The sequence below is a fragment of the Oryza sativa genome, chromosome 5 (assembly GCF_034140825.1).
Source record: "Oryza sativa Japonica Group chromosome 5, ASM3414082v1".
NCBI lineage: Eukaryota > Viridiplantae > Streptophyta > Magnoliopsida > Poales > Poaceae > Oryza > Oryza sativa.
Window position 1 is genome coordinate 11,234,371 of NC_089039.1, and position 13,774 is coordinate 11,248,144.

Consider the following 13,774-nt stretch of genomic DNA (forward strand, 5'->3'; position numbering starts at 1 on the left):
CGGAGGAAAAAGTGAAATGGCATATTTGCAGATAAAAAAAAATTATGAATAAAACTTTTATATATGTGTTCTTTCTTAACGATCTAAAAGCAAAGAAACTATAATGAAAAGAACATCTTAAAATCAACTCCAAATTTAATGTTAAAAATTTAAATTTTAGCTTATAAATATAAGCATAAGCGAAAAGATTAGGCTAGCATAGGATTATAATATATATAAAACTACATAAATGATTGTTTGGGACTGTAGGAAAAACACTGGAAATAGAGAAGAGAAGATAAAGGCTCAAACAAAAGTTTCTATGAGGTTGGCCCTCATGCTCACTTTCATATAATATCTTCTTATTTTGAGTTATTTCATAGGAATATATAGGATTGTTGGAATCCTAAACACTCAAAGGAAAATTTCCTATAAGATAAATCCTACAAACTTCCTATATTTTTCCTATAAATATACAAATCAAATGGACCTTAATTGGAAGTCTTAGTCAAATACTGCTCCCTCCATTTCAAAATATAAGCATTTTAGTATGTGAAATATTAAAGTGTGTACCAAAATATTTTAGATTACTCGTCTCATCAACCACCGCAATTTCAATTTTCTTCACATGTGGCGCCCAACCATATCTCAGTTAATGAGACATTATAGTTTCTTAAACTCCTAGCAATTCTTATATTTTGAAATGAAGGATGTAAATTGTGCATTGATTCACTCAAAATTTAAGTCATTTTACTCAAATGCACCAACAAGCAAATTTCTTGTACCCGTCATGCAATTTATTCTGGATAACCAGACAAATGCATCTAGGCTAATTTAGGAAACTAAAAGCAAAGAAAACTAACAATAGCGGCTGTATTTTTTGTTAGGCTATGCTCGTAAAAGAAAAAGTAGTTCACTGTTAAATAGAAAAAAAAAACTCCCTCCGATTTTATTTGTTTGATGTTGGTTAGTTCAACGTCATATAAAAAGGGAAGTTGGAAGTATGTTTGCTAACTCTACAAGTCGACATTAACGTTGTGACAGTGTTTCTTTATTAAGAATACTCCTATATTGTAATAATAAAAATATGCTGTAAAACAGAAAATGGAAATCAACTTCCCAGGAAACACAAGGTCCTATATGCAAAAGCACCCTAACTAAAAGCATTTGTGCGGTGGGTTCTTCAGTCTTCACCACCCCGAAGCCCCGAACTGGCCGTCGAAGCCAACCCGGCGATTCCGCAAAAATCCATGGGCGGCGGCGGCGATCTCAGCCCCTCCAGCGCCCCCTCCTCCCCGTCGTCGTCATCGGAGCCCCTTCCCCATGGTAATCGCTCCGCTATTACCTGATTTTGGTCCCAATTCCGGGCTCTTGCGATCACTTCTTGATTCTTGACCACCTCCGGTTGCAGAGTTTGCCGAATACGCGGCCGTATCCCCGGCAATCGATGGCGAGTCCGACGGGTGCTGCGTCTGCGATGACCCCGAGGTGGAGGCCTTCCTCCATGGCGGCCGACTCCAGGATCGGTCTCTGCGGGAGGCGAAAGAACTCATCAGGAGGTGACGTCATGGTTCTTGTTTTTTTCCCCCCTCCCTTGTCTGTTTTGGTTGTCCAGGCCAATACAAGAATCTACTAGACTGCTATACTTCGTTGAATTTTCTCTGATTGGCTGGTTATTGTGCATTTGTATGGGATATACAGTTTGGAGCTTCTGGTTAAGGAAGCAACCATTGTATCAATCCTGAAACTATAATTTGTACCAAATACATTCTACTGGAGAAAGGATCGCTTTGATCAACAGCTTCGGAGTATGGTGCTTATGATAGTAAATTTTACCATCAGTGTAAGGGGAATCACTATTTCATCATAGTCCTTGGGTTTGAAATTGTGGGTCTTTTATAGACTCTGAATTTCCCAACAGGCCACGGAAATGGGAATGATATGTGTACAATTTTTTTCTTACAAACGTTGTACAACACTGATGTGTCACGCTGCAATTGAATCTTGATGATTTATAACTTTCATTTAATTAAATCAAACGGTTGGAACCTTTGTTAGGACTTAGGAGGATGTTTGTAAGATTATTTTTAGTACATATTCTTTCCTCTTAGCTTTCGGATAATCTGCTATGGATATCTTTCCGTGGGTTTATTGTCTTTGCCAAAGAACCTGGTCTGATGGCATGGATTGCCTCTGAATTGCTGTGGATAAATATTTAAGTTTCACTCTATCTTCAGTGTTTGCCTCCATCTTAGAGTTTGAAAGTGTTTTAGTAAAAAGGTGGAGATCTGTGAAATGAGCAAGTTGTGCATGTCTCTCCTCACCACACACACACACACACACACAAAAACTGGGAGAAGGCTAATTTTTCTCCATCCAACCAGACAATAATTTATTAGTAAAGCAAACTTATATGCTGATTGCTGACTACACTGTGATGAATCAGTAACTAGCAAGAAGTTCGGCCATAAACCATAAGTCAAGATCTGATCTTTTTGTCAACGAGTTTTTTTTTTAATGTTAGTCATTCTATAATCAGGTATAAACCTGGGGACTTGGTTGAAGGAGTGTGTGGCACAAAATCTGGAGACTATGTGTTGCCTGATATAACAACGTTTCTATTGGTGGGCCCTAGAGATGCTGGCAAGAGCGCACTTGTGAACCGAATTACACGGGTCTTCGACAAGGATGATGATCCTGATGCACCAGATCGAGCACAGGTCTCCTGTAAGTCTTATCATTTCAGGGGTGACTGGTTCATTTGGATCTGTGCAACTACAGTTTATTGTTTTTGTTTCCTTTGCCACTTGTCCAGGTAATTCCAAATCAACCGGTACAAGCTTCCTTCGGGAGTACAGAGTTCCTAGGAATTCAAATTCTATATGTATTTATGATACAAGGAGCCTCTCCAACAACCATGAAAACAATTTTAAGATGTTGCAAAGATGGATGACAAAGGGACTTAGCCATGGAGATATCATCACGTGGTAAGTGGTGGCTCTTGCTTTGTTTTATACATTATCCTCTCTTTTTTAATGCTCTGCTTAACTTTGGTTTGGAGAAATTTCCAGGGCCATCATTTGGCTTATTCAGGGAATAAGCTGAACGGCATAATGGCATATTTGCAAACGAAAAATAATTTGTGAATAAAACATTTATATACATTTTCTTAGCGATTTAAAAGTAAAGGCTGAAAAATAAATGAAAAAACCCCAGAATCAACTTCAAATTTAAGGTTGAAAATTCAAATTTTGTCTTAAGCATAAGCGAAAAGATGAGGCTGTTCTATGATGGGACTTTGTTTACTTATCCTCGTACTGGTAGTGATCAAGGTATTATCTGCTGACTGACTGACTCTAGGACTCTGAGTTCTCCACACTGAAAGAACAAGATTCAAGTATATGTTTGTTTCTGACAACAGATATGAGATTGTCAACATCTTGTCATTCAGGACATAAAGTATATATAACAAGTTAAGATTTCTTTTGAATTTTTATGTGGCATCCTGGCATTACTGCAGTCAAACAGTTCTAACTTTGACTTATCATTTTTATTGTCACCTCGTGCTTCTTTCTTAATCCAAGATTGAATGTATTTAACAAGATTTATTTGAGACTTTGAGAAGCACATGAAGAATTATTTGAAGAGTTGCTTTTATCTTATCATTTGAAATGTGCATTGCTAGGCGTTCAGTCTATTTTTCTTTATTTTCTTCGACCTGGTCTTAGTCTTAGGAAATACTATGCAAAGTTAACTACTCAGTATTACACTAGCTGGATTAATTCAGACTGATGCTTAAAACAGGGATAATGATAATTACTCTAAGATTCAGAACATCAAGTCAATGGGAAGACAATACAGTTTTCTGCGTTGCAAGACCAGGAAGGTCAACTTTGTGATATTTGTTGTTAATGGTGCTTCTGTCCTCGAATCAATTGAGAACAACAACAAAAACTACATTGATATGCTCCACAAAACATTTATGTATCCATTCTTGTCATTTGGAGGTATGAATTGCTAAGATTCTTGCAGCTCTTTTTTTTTTAAAAAAAGATTCTTACAGCTTTATGCAGTTGTTGGGTGTGTTTAGCTATGATAATAATAGGTTTATTGGCACATCAATTCCTATAAATGATTTGCTTTGTGAAACCATGAGTTTACCAGCCCAGCATAACAACATACATGTCAGCACTCAGCAGTCCTATTGGAAATGCATAAAGAATTGAATAAATGAACACAGTTGCTCAACACCTTTTCCAATCTGGGCAACTGTTGCACATTTAATTTCCATCCATGTTAAGTCCCCTTTTGCAACACATGAAAATTTTCTTGGTACAGCACGACTTGAACTGTTTATGTGAAATTACAGCATTGGTGTCCGAAGTGTCCCAAAGTGACTCCTCTGAGCTCTCATTTCTCTCACCCTCTCTCAGTCTGCTCATGGAAGTTTCTGGAATAATCTTGACCTTTCACCATTCTTTTATTTGGACTTATCACTCATCTATCATCCAACAGCAAGTACGGTATCAATTGTTGCATCCAATGGCTCATACTTTCCTAATGATGTGGCTCAGTACCGTTACATTTTAGGTTTTACCTTTCACTTATAGAGATATATCACTTCTGTAATTTGTGTATATTTATTTTTTACCTGTGTCATACACATTTTATTGGTTTGATTAATATATATCTTTTGTATAATTCAATGCCTTTTCCTTGGCAACATGTTCTGCTGACAATTTTTTCATTTATGAAATTATATCTGCAACTAAACATATATCAAGTGATGATACACATGATACTGCAGATGATAAGCCTGCTGTTGTGGTCACTCATGGAGATAGACTAACAGCACAACAGCGCATGCATGTTCGAAATGAGTTAGTAGAGTTGCTTGGCATTCCTCTGCAGCAAATTTTTGATATATCAGGTAATGCATCTTTGCTTTCCTATTGTTTTTTAAAATTTAGTATAATGAGTATTCTACATTGTAACTTCTACACAGGATGTGATGACTACGAAACTGACTTGTCTGTATTGGATATGTTGCGTTACTGTATCCAACATGCTGAGCAAAACTTCCCTATTAAAAAGAATTATCTTTTAGAGGTATGCTTTCTTCCTTTGTATCTTTTATCACATTATCTTGCATCATACATTATGAAAATTTAACATTTATTGTATGATGTGTTGAAGATTTATTTGATTTGCTTTTATGAGAGTTATAAGTTACTAGCTCCATAGATGGTTCTCCTCTTTTGATCATTTTCCCTTGGGAAAAAGATCTGTGTGGCGCAGCCTTCAACCATTTCATATTTGACTCCTAGAATATAAGTAAATGAATTCCATTTCTACGTTAAATAGAATTGACATGAATTCTATTCAAATATAATTGTTTCATGTAAATTCCCTCTAGAATTATAACAAAATCTGAATTTCCAACTTATAATGGAGAAGCAACATGGTAACAAAGGTAACAAACGTCTAGAGTAAGAATAGTTTGAATGGAATGATTGGACAACAGAAAAAAAATTGATTAAAAAGGGTCAGAAACAATTCTATAAACATGTAAACATATATTTGAATATCCAAGAAATATGCATACTAGTAATCTTGAAGCTGACAAGCGTTGGAATGAGGATAAGGTTTGATGAAAGTGCAGCTTCCACTATAGCATTAGAGGAAAGGAGCAGAGAGAAAACAATTATTGGCAAGAAGAATTGCCATAGCATCATGTAGAGGAGAGTTGTCATGATGGTGAGGCCTGTTCTTTTCTAAGCTATTGATGATGTGGTTGGAAAATACTGTGTATATTTGTAATGTGAGTTGGGAACTGGAGATGGGATTTTGACTCATCCAACTCCACTGGCTGCTAAACGCACCTACTCTGAAAATCAAATCCGATTTCCAACCCCATTTGAAGGGGCACAATCAGCATGTTATACCTTTAGTGTCCTCTGACATTTCTTACGTTTGGCTTGAGACTTGAGAGTCAAATTTATGCAAAATGCCAAAACAGTACCGATGACAGGTCCATGTCTCCATTTTAGGATAAAAAAAAATGTTTGTTTACATTTTTTAACCACATATTCTGACAATTACTTTTTTTAAGAAAATGCTTGGAATATATAGGGGTACATGAAAAATAAGAATGCGCATTTTCAAAATCTTGTTTTCCTAATCTGCAATAAAATTTTGAATCTAAACTCACATAATTTATAATCTGAATTGAATTTTTCAAAGAAATAAACGTCAATAAAATAGAAGATAATGGTTCCAGTGAGATTTTTCAAAATTTCTCAGAGTTGGATGTTAAATGATGCCTTTGGAGGGAAAAAAGCTAACAACGTTGGCATTTTGTGGTCCACCTCAGTTGTGATGGTGTTGTCCAACTTTGTGATGTTCTTGATTGTATCAACCAAATTTGTTTTACTGACCCTATGCTACTTTCCTTATAGCACTATATTAGTGTTATTTTCTATTTTCTAGTGATACTCCATTACTCCCCGATTAAGTAGAAGCATGAGTAACCAGGAAGAAGGGTAACAGATGTAACTTTTGAAGTTTGACCCTCCTTTTCTTTTGAAAAATAAATATTCAAGTGTACTGCCTTTTCGTTTCCCCTCTCTGTTTTGCTGTTGTGCTAGAAAAGGTTAAAAACCGCTCTCTTTTTTGTCTATTCCACTGCACAACATCCTTTAGAAATTGTTGGGTGAGAACTTACTAAAAAATCTCATGTTGTACAGATGCATGGACGTGAAACTCTTAAGCAGATAGCAGTGGGGTTGATGGGCTTCGATGCAGTCATTGAAACGGCCATTATTTTCCTATGCATCGTTATCCTTCTGCTTCGTGTATCAGATAAATTGGTGCAATGGTAATCAACTTCTGCATATGGTCTGTATATATATATGTATAAAGGGGAGAAGAGTTATCACCTTCTCAGGAGTAGCAAAAACACCATGGATTATTATGTAAAGCATGTTTACATTGTGAATACTAATATTGTCTGGGTATGCTTGTACATATTATGCTTACTATCTAAACTAGTAACATGCATGTGCTAACGCTACAGCAATATTTGGTAATGCAAATAAAACAGTTAAAACACGATATATGTCCAATTAAACATATAATGAGATTGGTGTATGATTCACACAAAAAGGAAACATATAATTGAGTGACTTCAAAATTAGACAATTTACCATAGCTCCCCTTCATACAACGCATCAACCCAGATTGAGCATGCAAAAGCACAAATATTGAGCATTTTCATGAACCAAGGAGTCAAATTTTCCAACACTAAAAGACCAGTTGAATTTGCTTGCTTTGTCTGTTGAATCTTAATAATTGATCGAGAATAGATGTCTCCCAGTCTGCCATACAAAAAATGAATTATGAATCGATACCTAGAATGACCCAGTACAACATTAAGTTTGTATACTGAAAAAGTAATTAAGTGAAAACATTAAGCTTGTATAGAATGCAATAAAACTGCTGACTACTGACTAAAAAAGCCAAATAATATGCTGAACTTCTTTTTATTTTGGCATTGGAAGAAAAAGGAGTACGTGCAACCAGCACGTATCAATAAAAAAAAGGATTGGTTCCAAAATTAAATATGGTTTTCACTAGCTGTAGTTATTATTAGGTGGCTTAAGCCATTTTTTACCTTGCAAAAAAAAAAACATTTCATATCATCGAGATGTTACTGTGCTTACAAATTAATATAGGTACTTTCACTTTAAAGAGATATCAGCAGTTGATCACCTCAAGTGAATTTAAGATGGCGAGCTATAACATAGCCACATATATATGCCGCAATCTTTGCATTGGAAGTGCTCCCTGTGTACATGCACAGCACCAACATCTCATGAGCGATGTAGTAGATGGAATTCAAGGGCTAGAGAAGCAAGCAGTAGCTGCATCTCAATTCTCACATCCTCATCGATGTTACTGCACTCCCTGCAGAACTACTCCCCCAGTGCAGACGCCATAGTTATAGCACACCTGCCCAACCTGTTAACTGAAAAACACCTGATTTCACCGCACAACTCACCGGATGGCTCTGCAATATAATTGCCGACGCCGTCTCCTCCTCCCAATCGTCGTCAAACATCGACGTGTGCGACAAGTGAAGGTTGTCGTCCACCACTGTACTGGCCGCACCCCATATCCTCGTACCATGATCTTGCCGGCCTCCTCATGTCCCCGTAGACATCATGGGCAGGGGCAGATCCGCAACAAGATTTAAAGGGAACTTCTCAGAAAAAGCTAGTTAGCGCGCGCCGGCGGCGCACATTTCAGGCCGATAAGGCTCAGCGCGCGGCGCCGGCGCACGCGTGCCTCCTCAAACCAACACGTTACGAGTCAAGACCAGAATTCGAGACTAAGGAAACGTGATTAGCAGCATGATTACTTCCGACCTTTTTAATTAAGCCGTATCAGAAAATTTAATTAGCGATATGATTAGTCCTGAATTATTTTTTCATGTAATTGCACCGTTTAGAAAACGTAATTAGCGTCTTGATTAGTTCCTATTTTTCTGTAATTAGAATGTATTAGGGTCTAGTTGGTTTTTCTTTTGAAATATAATTTAATTTAAGACTTTGAATTCAAAATTTAAAACTTTCAACACTAATTTAAGAACTTTCAACTCTAAATTTAAACTTTTCACTCAAATTTAAACTTTTCAAATTAAAATTTGAAAAAATCAAATCAAAATTTTAAAACTTCCAACACAAATTTGAAAACTTTCAACTCAAAATTTAAAAACTTTCAACCTAAATTTAAAAACTTTCAACTCAAAATTTGAAAAGTTTCAATTCAAATTTTAAAACTTTCATATCAAATTTGAAAACTTTCATCTCAAATTTTGAAAACTTTCAACTCAAATTTGAAAACTTTCAACTCAAAATTTGAAAACTTTCAACTCAAATTTGAAAGCTTTCAATTCAAATTTAAAAACTTTCAATTCAAAATTCAAAAACTTTCAATTAAAAATTAAAAAAACTTTCAATTATTCTTTTAAAATTTTTAACTAAATATTTATGTTTTAAATTATTTATGCTAATTACCATAATTAGCCCTAATTTACTGTAATTAGTGTTGGCTACGTAATTAGCGCTTCACGTGGGCCTAGAAGGGGTGCCTTAGTGCTCGCTGCTTCTATAGCCGGCGCGCACGCGCCGAGTAGGAACACCCGAACTTCTCTCCTTCTTCCTTCTTCAATCCCCCCATGCTATTTATTTTTTTCCTATTTTTCCTCTTTTATCTCCCCTTCTATCAAGGGTAATCTAGCGGGGTAGGGGGGACTCGAGTCCCCCTAGCACCCATGCTGGATCCACCCCTGATCATGGGTATTGTGTACCCATATGACTGGTTTATCCAACTAGTTATATGGGATAGTTTATATCTTTAAAATATGTAAACCTCAAGTATTACGTTTCCTGCTTAAGTATAAAGGGAAACGGCATATAGTCCTGACTCTGGAATATTGTCAAATAGTTACAGGGTTTAGTTAGGTTTTTATCTATAATCCTGTCCCCCGACCTATATAAGGCGGGTAGGAGGCACCCTCAAGGGCATAATCACAACCAAGATCCAACCAAGATCATTTGATCAATAGAACACTCGATGGATGCAAATCCCTAAATAGGAGTATGGTATTATCTCTCGACGAGGGCCTCAACCTATATAAATCGGAATAATTAATATTCGCCACTCTTACGAGTGGTGATAAATTAATTGCCACTGGACCCACATGTCATAGGCACATGAGGGCCCACATGTCATAGACAACGAGTGGCAAATAATTAATTGCCTCATCTTAAAAGTGGCAAAAAGTTAAATGTCCCTAAATAAATCTTGTTTTCTAACCCATCTACTTTAGCTCTTGTGCACTACCCCCTTTTGATATTGCCGATTGCTAGCATCGATAGTTGGTGCGCTAGGTAGGTGCGCGTCGAGTTTTTTTTGCCAACAAGTACGATGGGATCTACTTCAGGAGTCGACGCTTTCGCCTTCCCTCCGTGGCAGACTTACCGCTTCGGCAGCCTTGACTTCATCACTGACGACTTCGGCGACATCTCTCTTCTCGACTCGGGTTCGCACCAATCATGAGGAGATCACGGTCACTCGGCTCCGTTTGGCTTGCCAAATTTTGCCGAGATCTACTCCAACATTTTATCTTCCAAATTGGGTTCAAACCACTTGGGAGATTCATCTAAGCCAACTCTTCTTTTTCTTCTCAATTCCTCGTAGAGTAAAAAGCTTCTTATTTGGACAGTCAAGGGAATGGCTCTGTAGCCCCGGATTTCACTTTGATATGATATCCCACATAAGAAATCGAAGGAAGAGACAACGGGCTAGTTCACTTTGATACCATTGTCAATGTTTCTAAATTTTGGCATTGATTTTGGTAAGGCTACAAACTAAATATGTTATTGCCAACACAAATTTTCTAAATTTTGGTAATTTCGAAACTTTCCACTCTCAAATTTTCTACCAAACTTTGGTAAGGTCACAAACTAAACGATTACATCCACACCTTAACTTACCAAAAATTGCTAATGCCAAGATTTGGCATTACCAAAATTTGGTAAGGTTTTGTTTGCCATGAAGTAATAAGCCCAAAGTTTTATTCTAGTAATTGCTTAATGGAAAAAAGTGTGTTGCAATCGCACCACTAACATATCAGTACTCTCCCTTACATCTAGATTCGTAGCTAGAAGTGGATTTTTTTCTAAGACAGAGGGAGTATGTAATATTCATGCATATTGCTCTCCTACATGTGTATTTGTATGTAATATATTCAGACTGCCATCTTGCATGTATATTTATCTCACTTCACTGTACAAATACGTATATATATAGTAGTATATAGGCAACACTTCTCGTAACAATTATATACCGTTCAAACCACATATTCTAACAGCAACTGTCCTAGTTCAATCAATATAATAAGAGTAAATTTCATGTTGGACCATGTTTTTCACCAAAGTTTCACAATAGACAAGAACTAAACCGATATTTTCACTTAACACCGCATATCTTAGCACTTTTGAAGTTTGGACTAGGGTCGAGAACATGAAGAAAGTGAGTGAGAAAAGTTAATCCAAACCATCATTTTTAGTGTTTCATACTACTAAGATACATATCTAAAGTAATGAAAATACAAAAGTTTTTCACCACCACAAAGCGCCACGTCATCAAAAAATTATAAGCCGTCCGATTTCCCCAACAGATGATGTGAGCTGTCGGATTCATTGATTGGCAAAACCTCTTCTAGATCCTTCGTAAAACTTCTTTCGCAATAACATCCTTTCAGCTCCCTATTCTTACCATTTTTCATTTTCACCCCTGCTACCCACTGCACACCTTACCGTATCTGTGTTTCTAGGGGTGGGCATTCGATCTGACCGAAAATTTCGGTCTCGGTCTTCGGTCTTTCTGTCTTTGAAAAGTGAAGACCGAATTTCAACGCAAAAGTCAGGATCGACAAATTCGGTCTCGGTCTCAGTCCTGACCGAAATTCAACAATATTTTCATATATGCAAATAAATAATGGAAATTTTCAACACAAAAATCACACAAAAAAATCGTAAGCACTTATGAGGAAAGACACTTATTAGGTTGCATGCCTAGAAGAAGTAAGGATGTAAAAATTAGAGTTTAATCCTATTGAACATAGTGGACTGTAGGTTGCATTTAGACATTTTTTTGTTAATTCGGTCTTTTCGGTCTATTCGGTTAACCGAGGAGACTAACCAAATTGACCGAACAAAATTCGGTCCTTCACTGCCTAGGACCGAATTTCTCGGTCTCGGTCTTGGTCTTTTCGGTTCGGTCTTTTTCTGCCCACCCCTATGTGATTCCCCTTCCCCCGTTGTTGCGTCGCCCCACTCCTAGGATGCCGAGACATCCTACCGCCGACGTTTTTGCCGCCGCCGCTTGCCTCCTCCTCCCCAATCCCATCACCGCTTCCTTCACCCCCTCCTCGCCAGTGATGTGCATCATCCTTCCCCATCTTCAAAGCTGCCATGTCTCCTCCCAATCTCCACCGCATCTAATCATGGTGGATGGGGGAGAGGTGGGATGACGAGCCACCAGTATCGAGAAGGACGAGGATAGATACATGGGGAACTGGGGAGCAAAGGAAGACAAGCAGCCATCGTCCCCATCCGCGCCACCGCGGCCTCCCTCGAAGCGGAGATGCAGATAGGGCAGCAGAGTGGGAAAGTTGAACCTGCTGTAGTGCTGTCGGGTTTCGCATGGGATGAGTTCAGTACTTCAGCCTGGAGACCAGGTTTGCCATCGGCGTCGATTCACCACCAAGATTGGCAGCATTGACAACAAGCTTGTGAAGACCTAAATCTGGGGCACTACCGACCGGCCGATCAAAGAGAGATACTGGTTCCTACCCACTCATCACCATCCTCTGCTACTACTCTTAGGATTAATAAGCAATTTAGTTTTTCCCTTCCTATGATTATCTTAGGTTGATTGATTGACTGATTGTATAATGGTGTCCATTTTATCCAGGCAAATATAATTTTTCAAGCGGTTTAGAACTTCCTAAAAGTCTAATCAAGTGAAAATTTGCAATACTTTTTTGGGATTATATAAGTCACCTAATTAATTAATATACAATATATCATAAATACCCCTAGCATCAGAATTTATCATTGCAATGACAATGATTAAAATGTATTACTCTTATGTGCTATGTCTAATTAACTTTGAGATGTTAAAATGAAGAAATACTATAGTTTTCTTTAATCCTTTCAACTTGAGCCTCTACTTTGCTATGAATGTATACTCTGTAGAATCTATTGCTTGCTTATCAAACACGTTGTTAAGAGACTTCCCCTGTGTACGAGTACTGAAACTATATAGTTGCATCATTTTGATTACCAAAAATGGACACAATTTCCATTCCTGATTTTCTAGAACTTAATGTTGTAAATAGATCAATGAGTTGATATATTCCTCATTAATTTCTTCTGCAAGAAAAGACAATTTTTTTAGGGGAATGGCAGGAGCCTCTGCCAATTTCATTAAAGAAGGAGAGAAATAACAAGTTTTGCACCTCAAGTGGTGCCACCGAAGAAGACACAATTTTCTTATAAATTATTCTTTATACAAGTTGTTGTAATATTGGGAGGTCAATCTCTAGGTATTGATGCAAAATCAATACATCAGTGTTTTCAAAATTGTCCACCTGATTTATATCATGTAACATCATGTTTCAAAATTGCAAGTTATGCCAAAAGAGCTTTGAGTGTTACATTAGCTTGACAGCACAACTAAACCGATGGCTCATAATCCTCACAATGTAATATGCCGGAGGTGCAATAACTTTTGTTCTTCATATAATTAGTTGGAAATAGTGGTTACTTTGAATTGTACAGTACAAAACTATAAAAGCTATCACTGCCCTTTTTTCTTTGCTTATTAAATTTAGCTCAAGCTCCTAACAAAATAGTTACGTATAACTAACTATAATAAGTGGTTACACATTCACACTATCTCCTGAACATTCAAAACAATATTTAAATCAAAAGTGTAAACCATATTATAGGGCATGTTCACTTTAATGACAAAAAAAACCTTACCAAAATTTGGCATTGCTAAAATTTTGGCAACTTACCAAAATTTTGGCAAGATTTCTTATATAGTTACCAAAATTTGGCAGCAAACTAAATGTAGCCACTTTTTTTGGCAACTTTAACAAAATTTAGTAAGGTTAAAAATGACATCAAAGTGAACAGGCCTATACTGTAGTAATCTTTCT

General features: G+C 37.0%; 1 protein-coding gene across 2 annotated transcripts; it reads left to right on the top strand.

Annotated features, from left to right (window-relative positions):
• The first annotated feature begins 1,174 nt into the window (after window positions 1-1,174).
• On the top strand, window positions 1,175-7,005 carry LOC4338272 (uncharacterized). 2 transcript variants are annotated; one of them, XM_015782025.3, is made up of 8 exons: window positions 1,175-1,305; window positions 1,391-1,538; window positions 2,519-2,706; window positions 2,795-2,966; window positions 3,784-3,986; window positions 4,787-4,909; window positions 4,985-5,088; window positions 6,726-7,005. In XM_015782025.3, exons 1-8 carry the CDS (start codon window positions 1,230-1,232, stop codon window positions 6,858-6,860), a joined length of 1,149 nt encoding a protein of 382 aa, XP_015637511.1. In that variant the 5' UTR covers window positions 1,175-1,229; the 3' UTR covers window positions 6,861-7,005. The 2 variants fall into 2 exon arrangements, with proteins under 2 accessions (XP_015637511.1, XP_066166840.1); XM_066310743.1 differs by lacking the exons at window positions 4,787-4,909; window positions 4,985-5,088; window positions 6,726-7,005 and adding an exon at window positions 4,349-4,670.
• Window positions 7,006-13,774: the final 6,769 nt, after the last annotated feature.

Coding starts and splice junctions, on each gene's coding strand:
- LOC4338272 (XM_015782025.3), top strand. CDS start 1,230: ATGGGCGGCGGCGGCGATCTCAGCCCCTCCAGCGCCCCCTCCTCCCCG. Junction 1,539..2,518: donor GCGAAAGAACTCATCAGGAG/GTGACGTCATGG, acceptor TTCTATAATCAG/GTATAAACCTGGGGACTTGG. Junction 4,910..4,984: donor GCAAATTTTTGATATATCAG/GTAATGCATCTT, acceptor ACTTCTACACAG/GATGTGATGACTACGAAACT.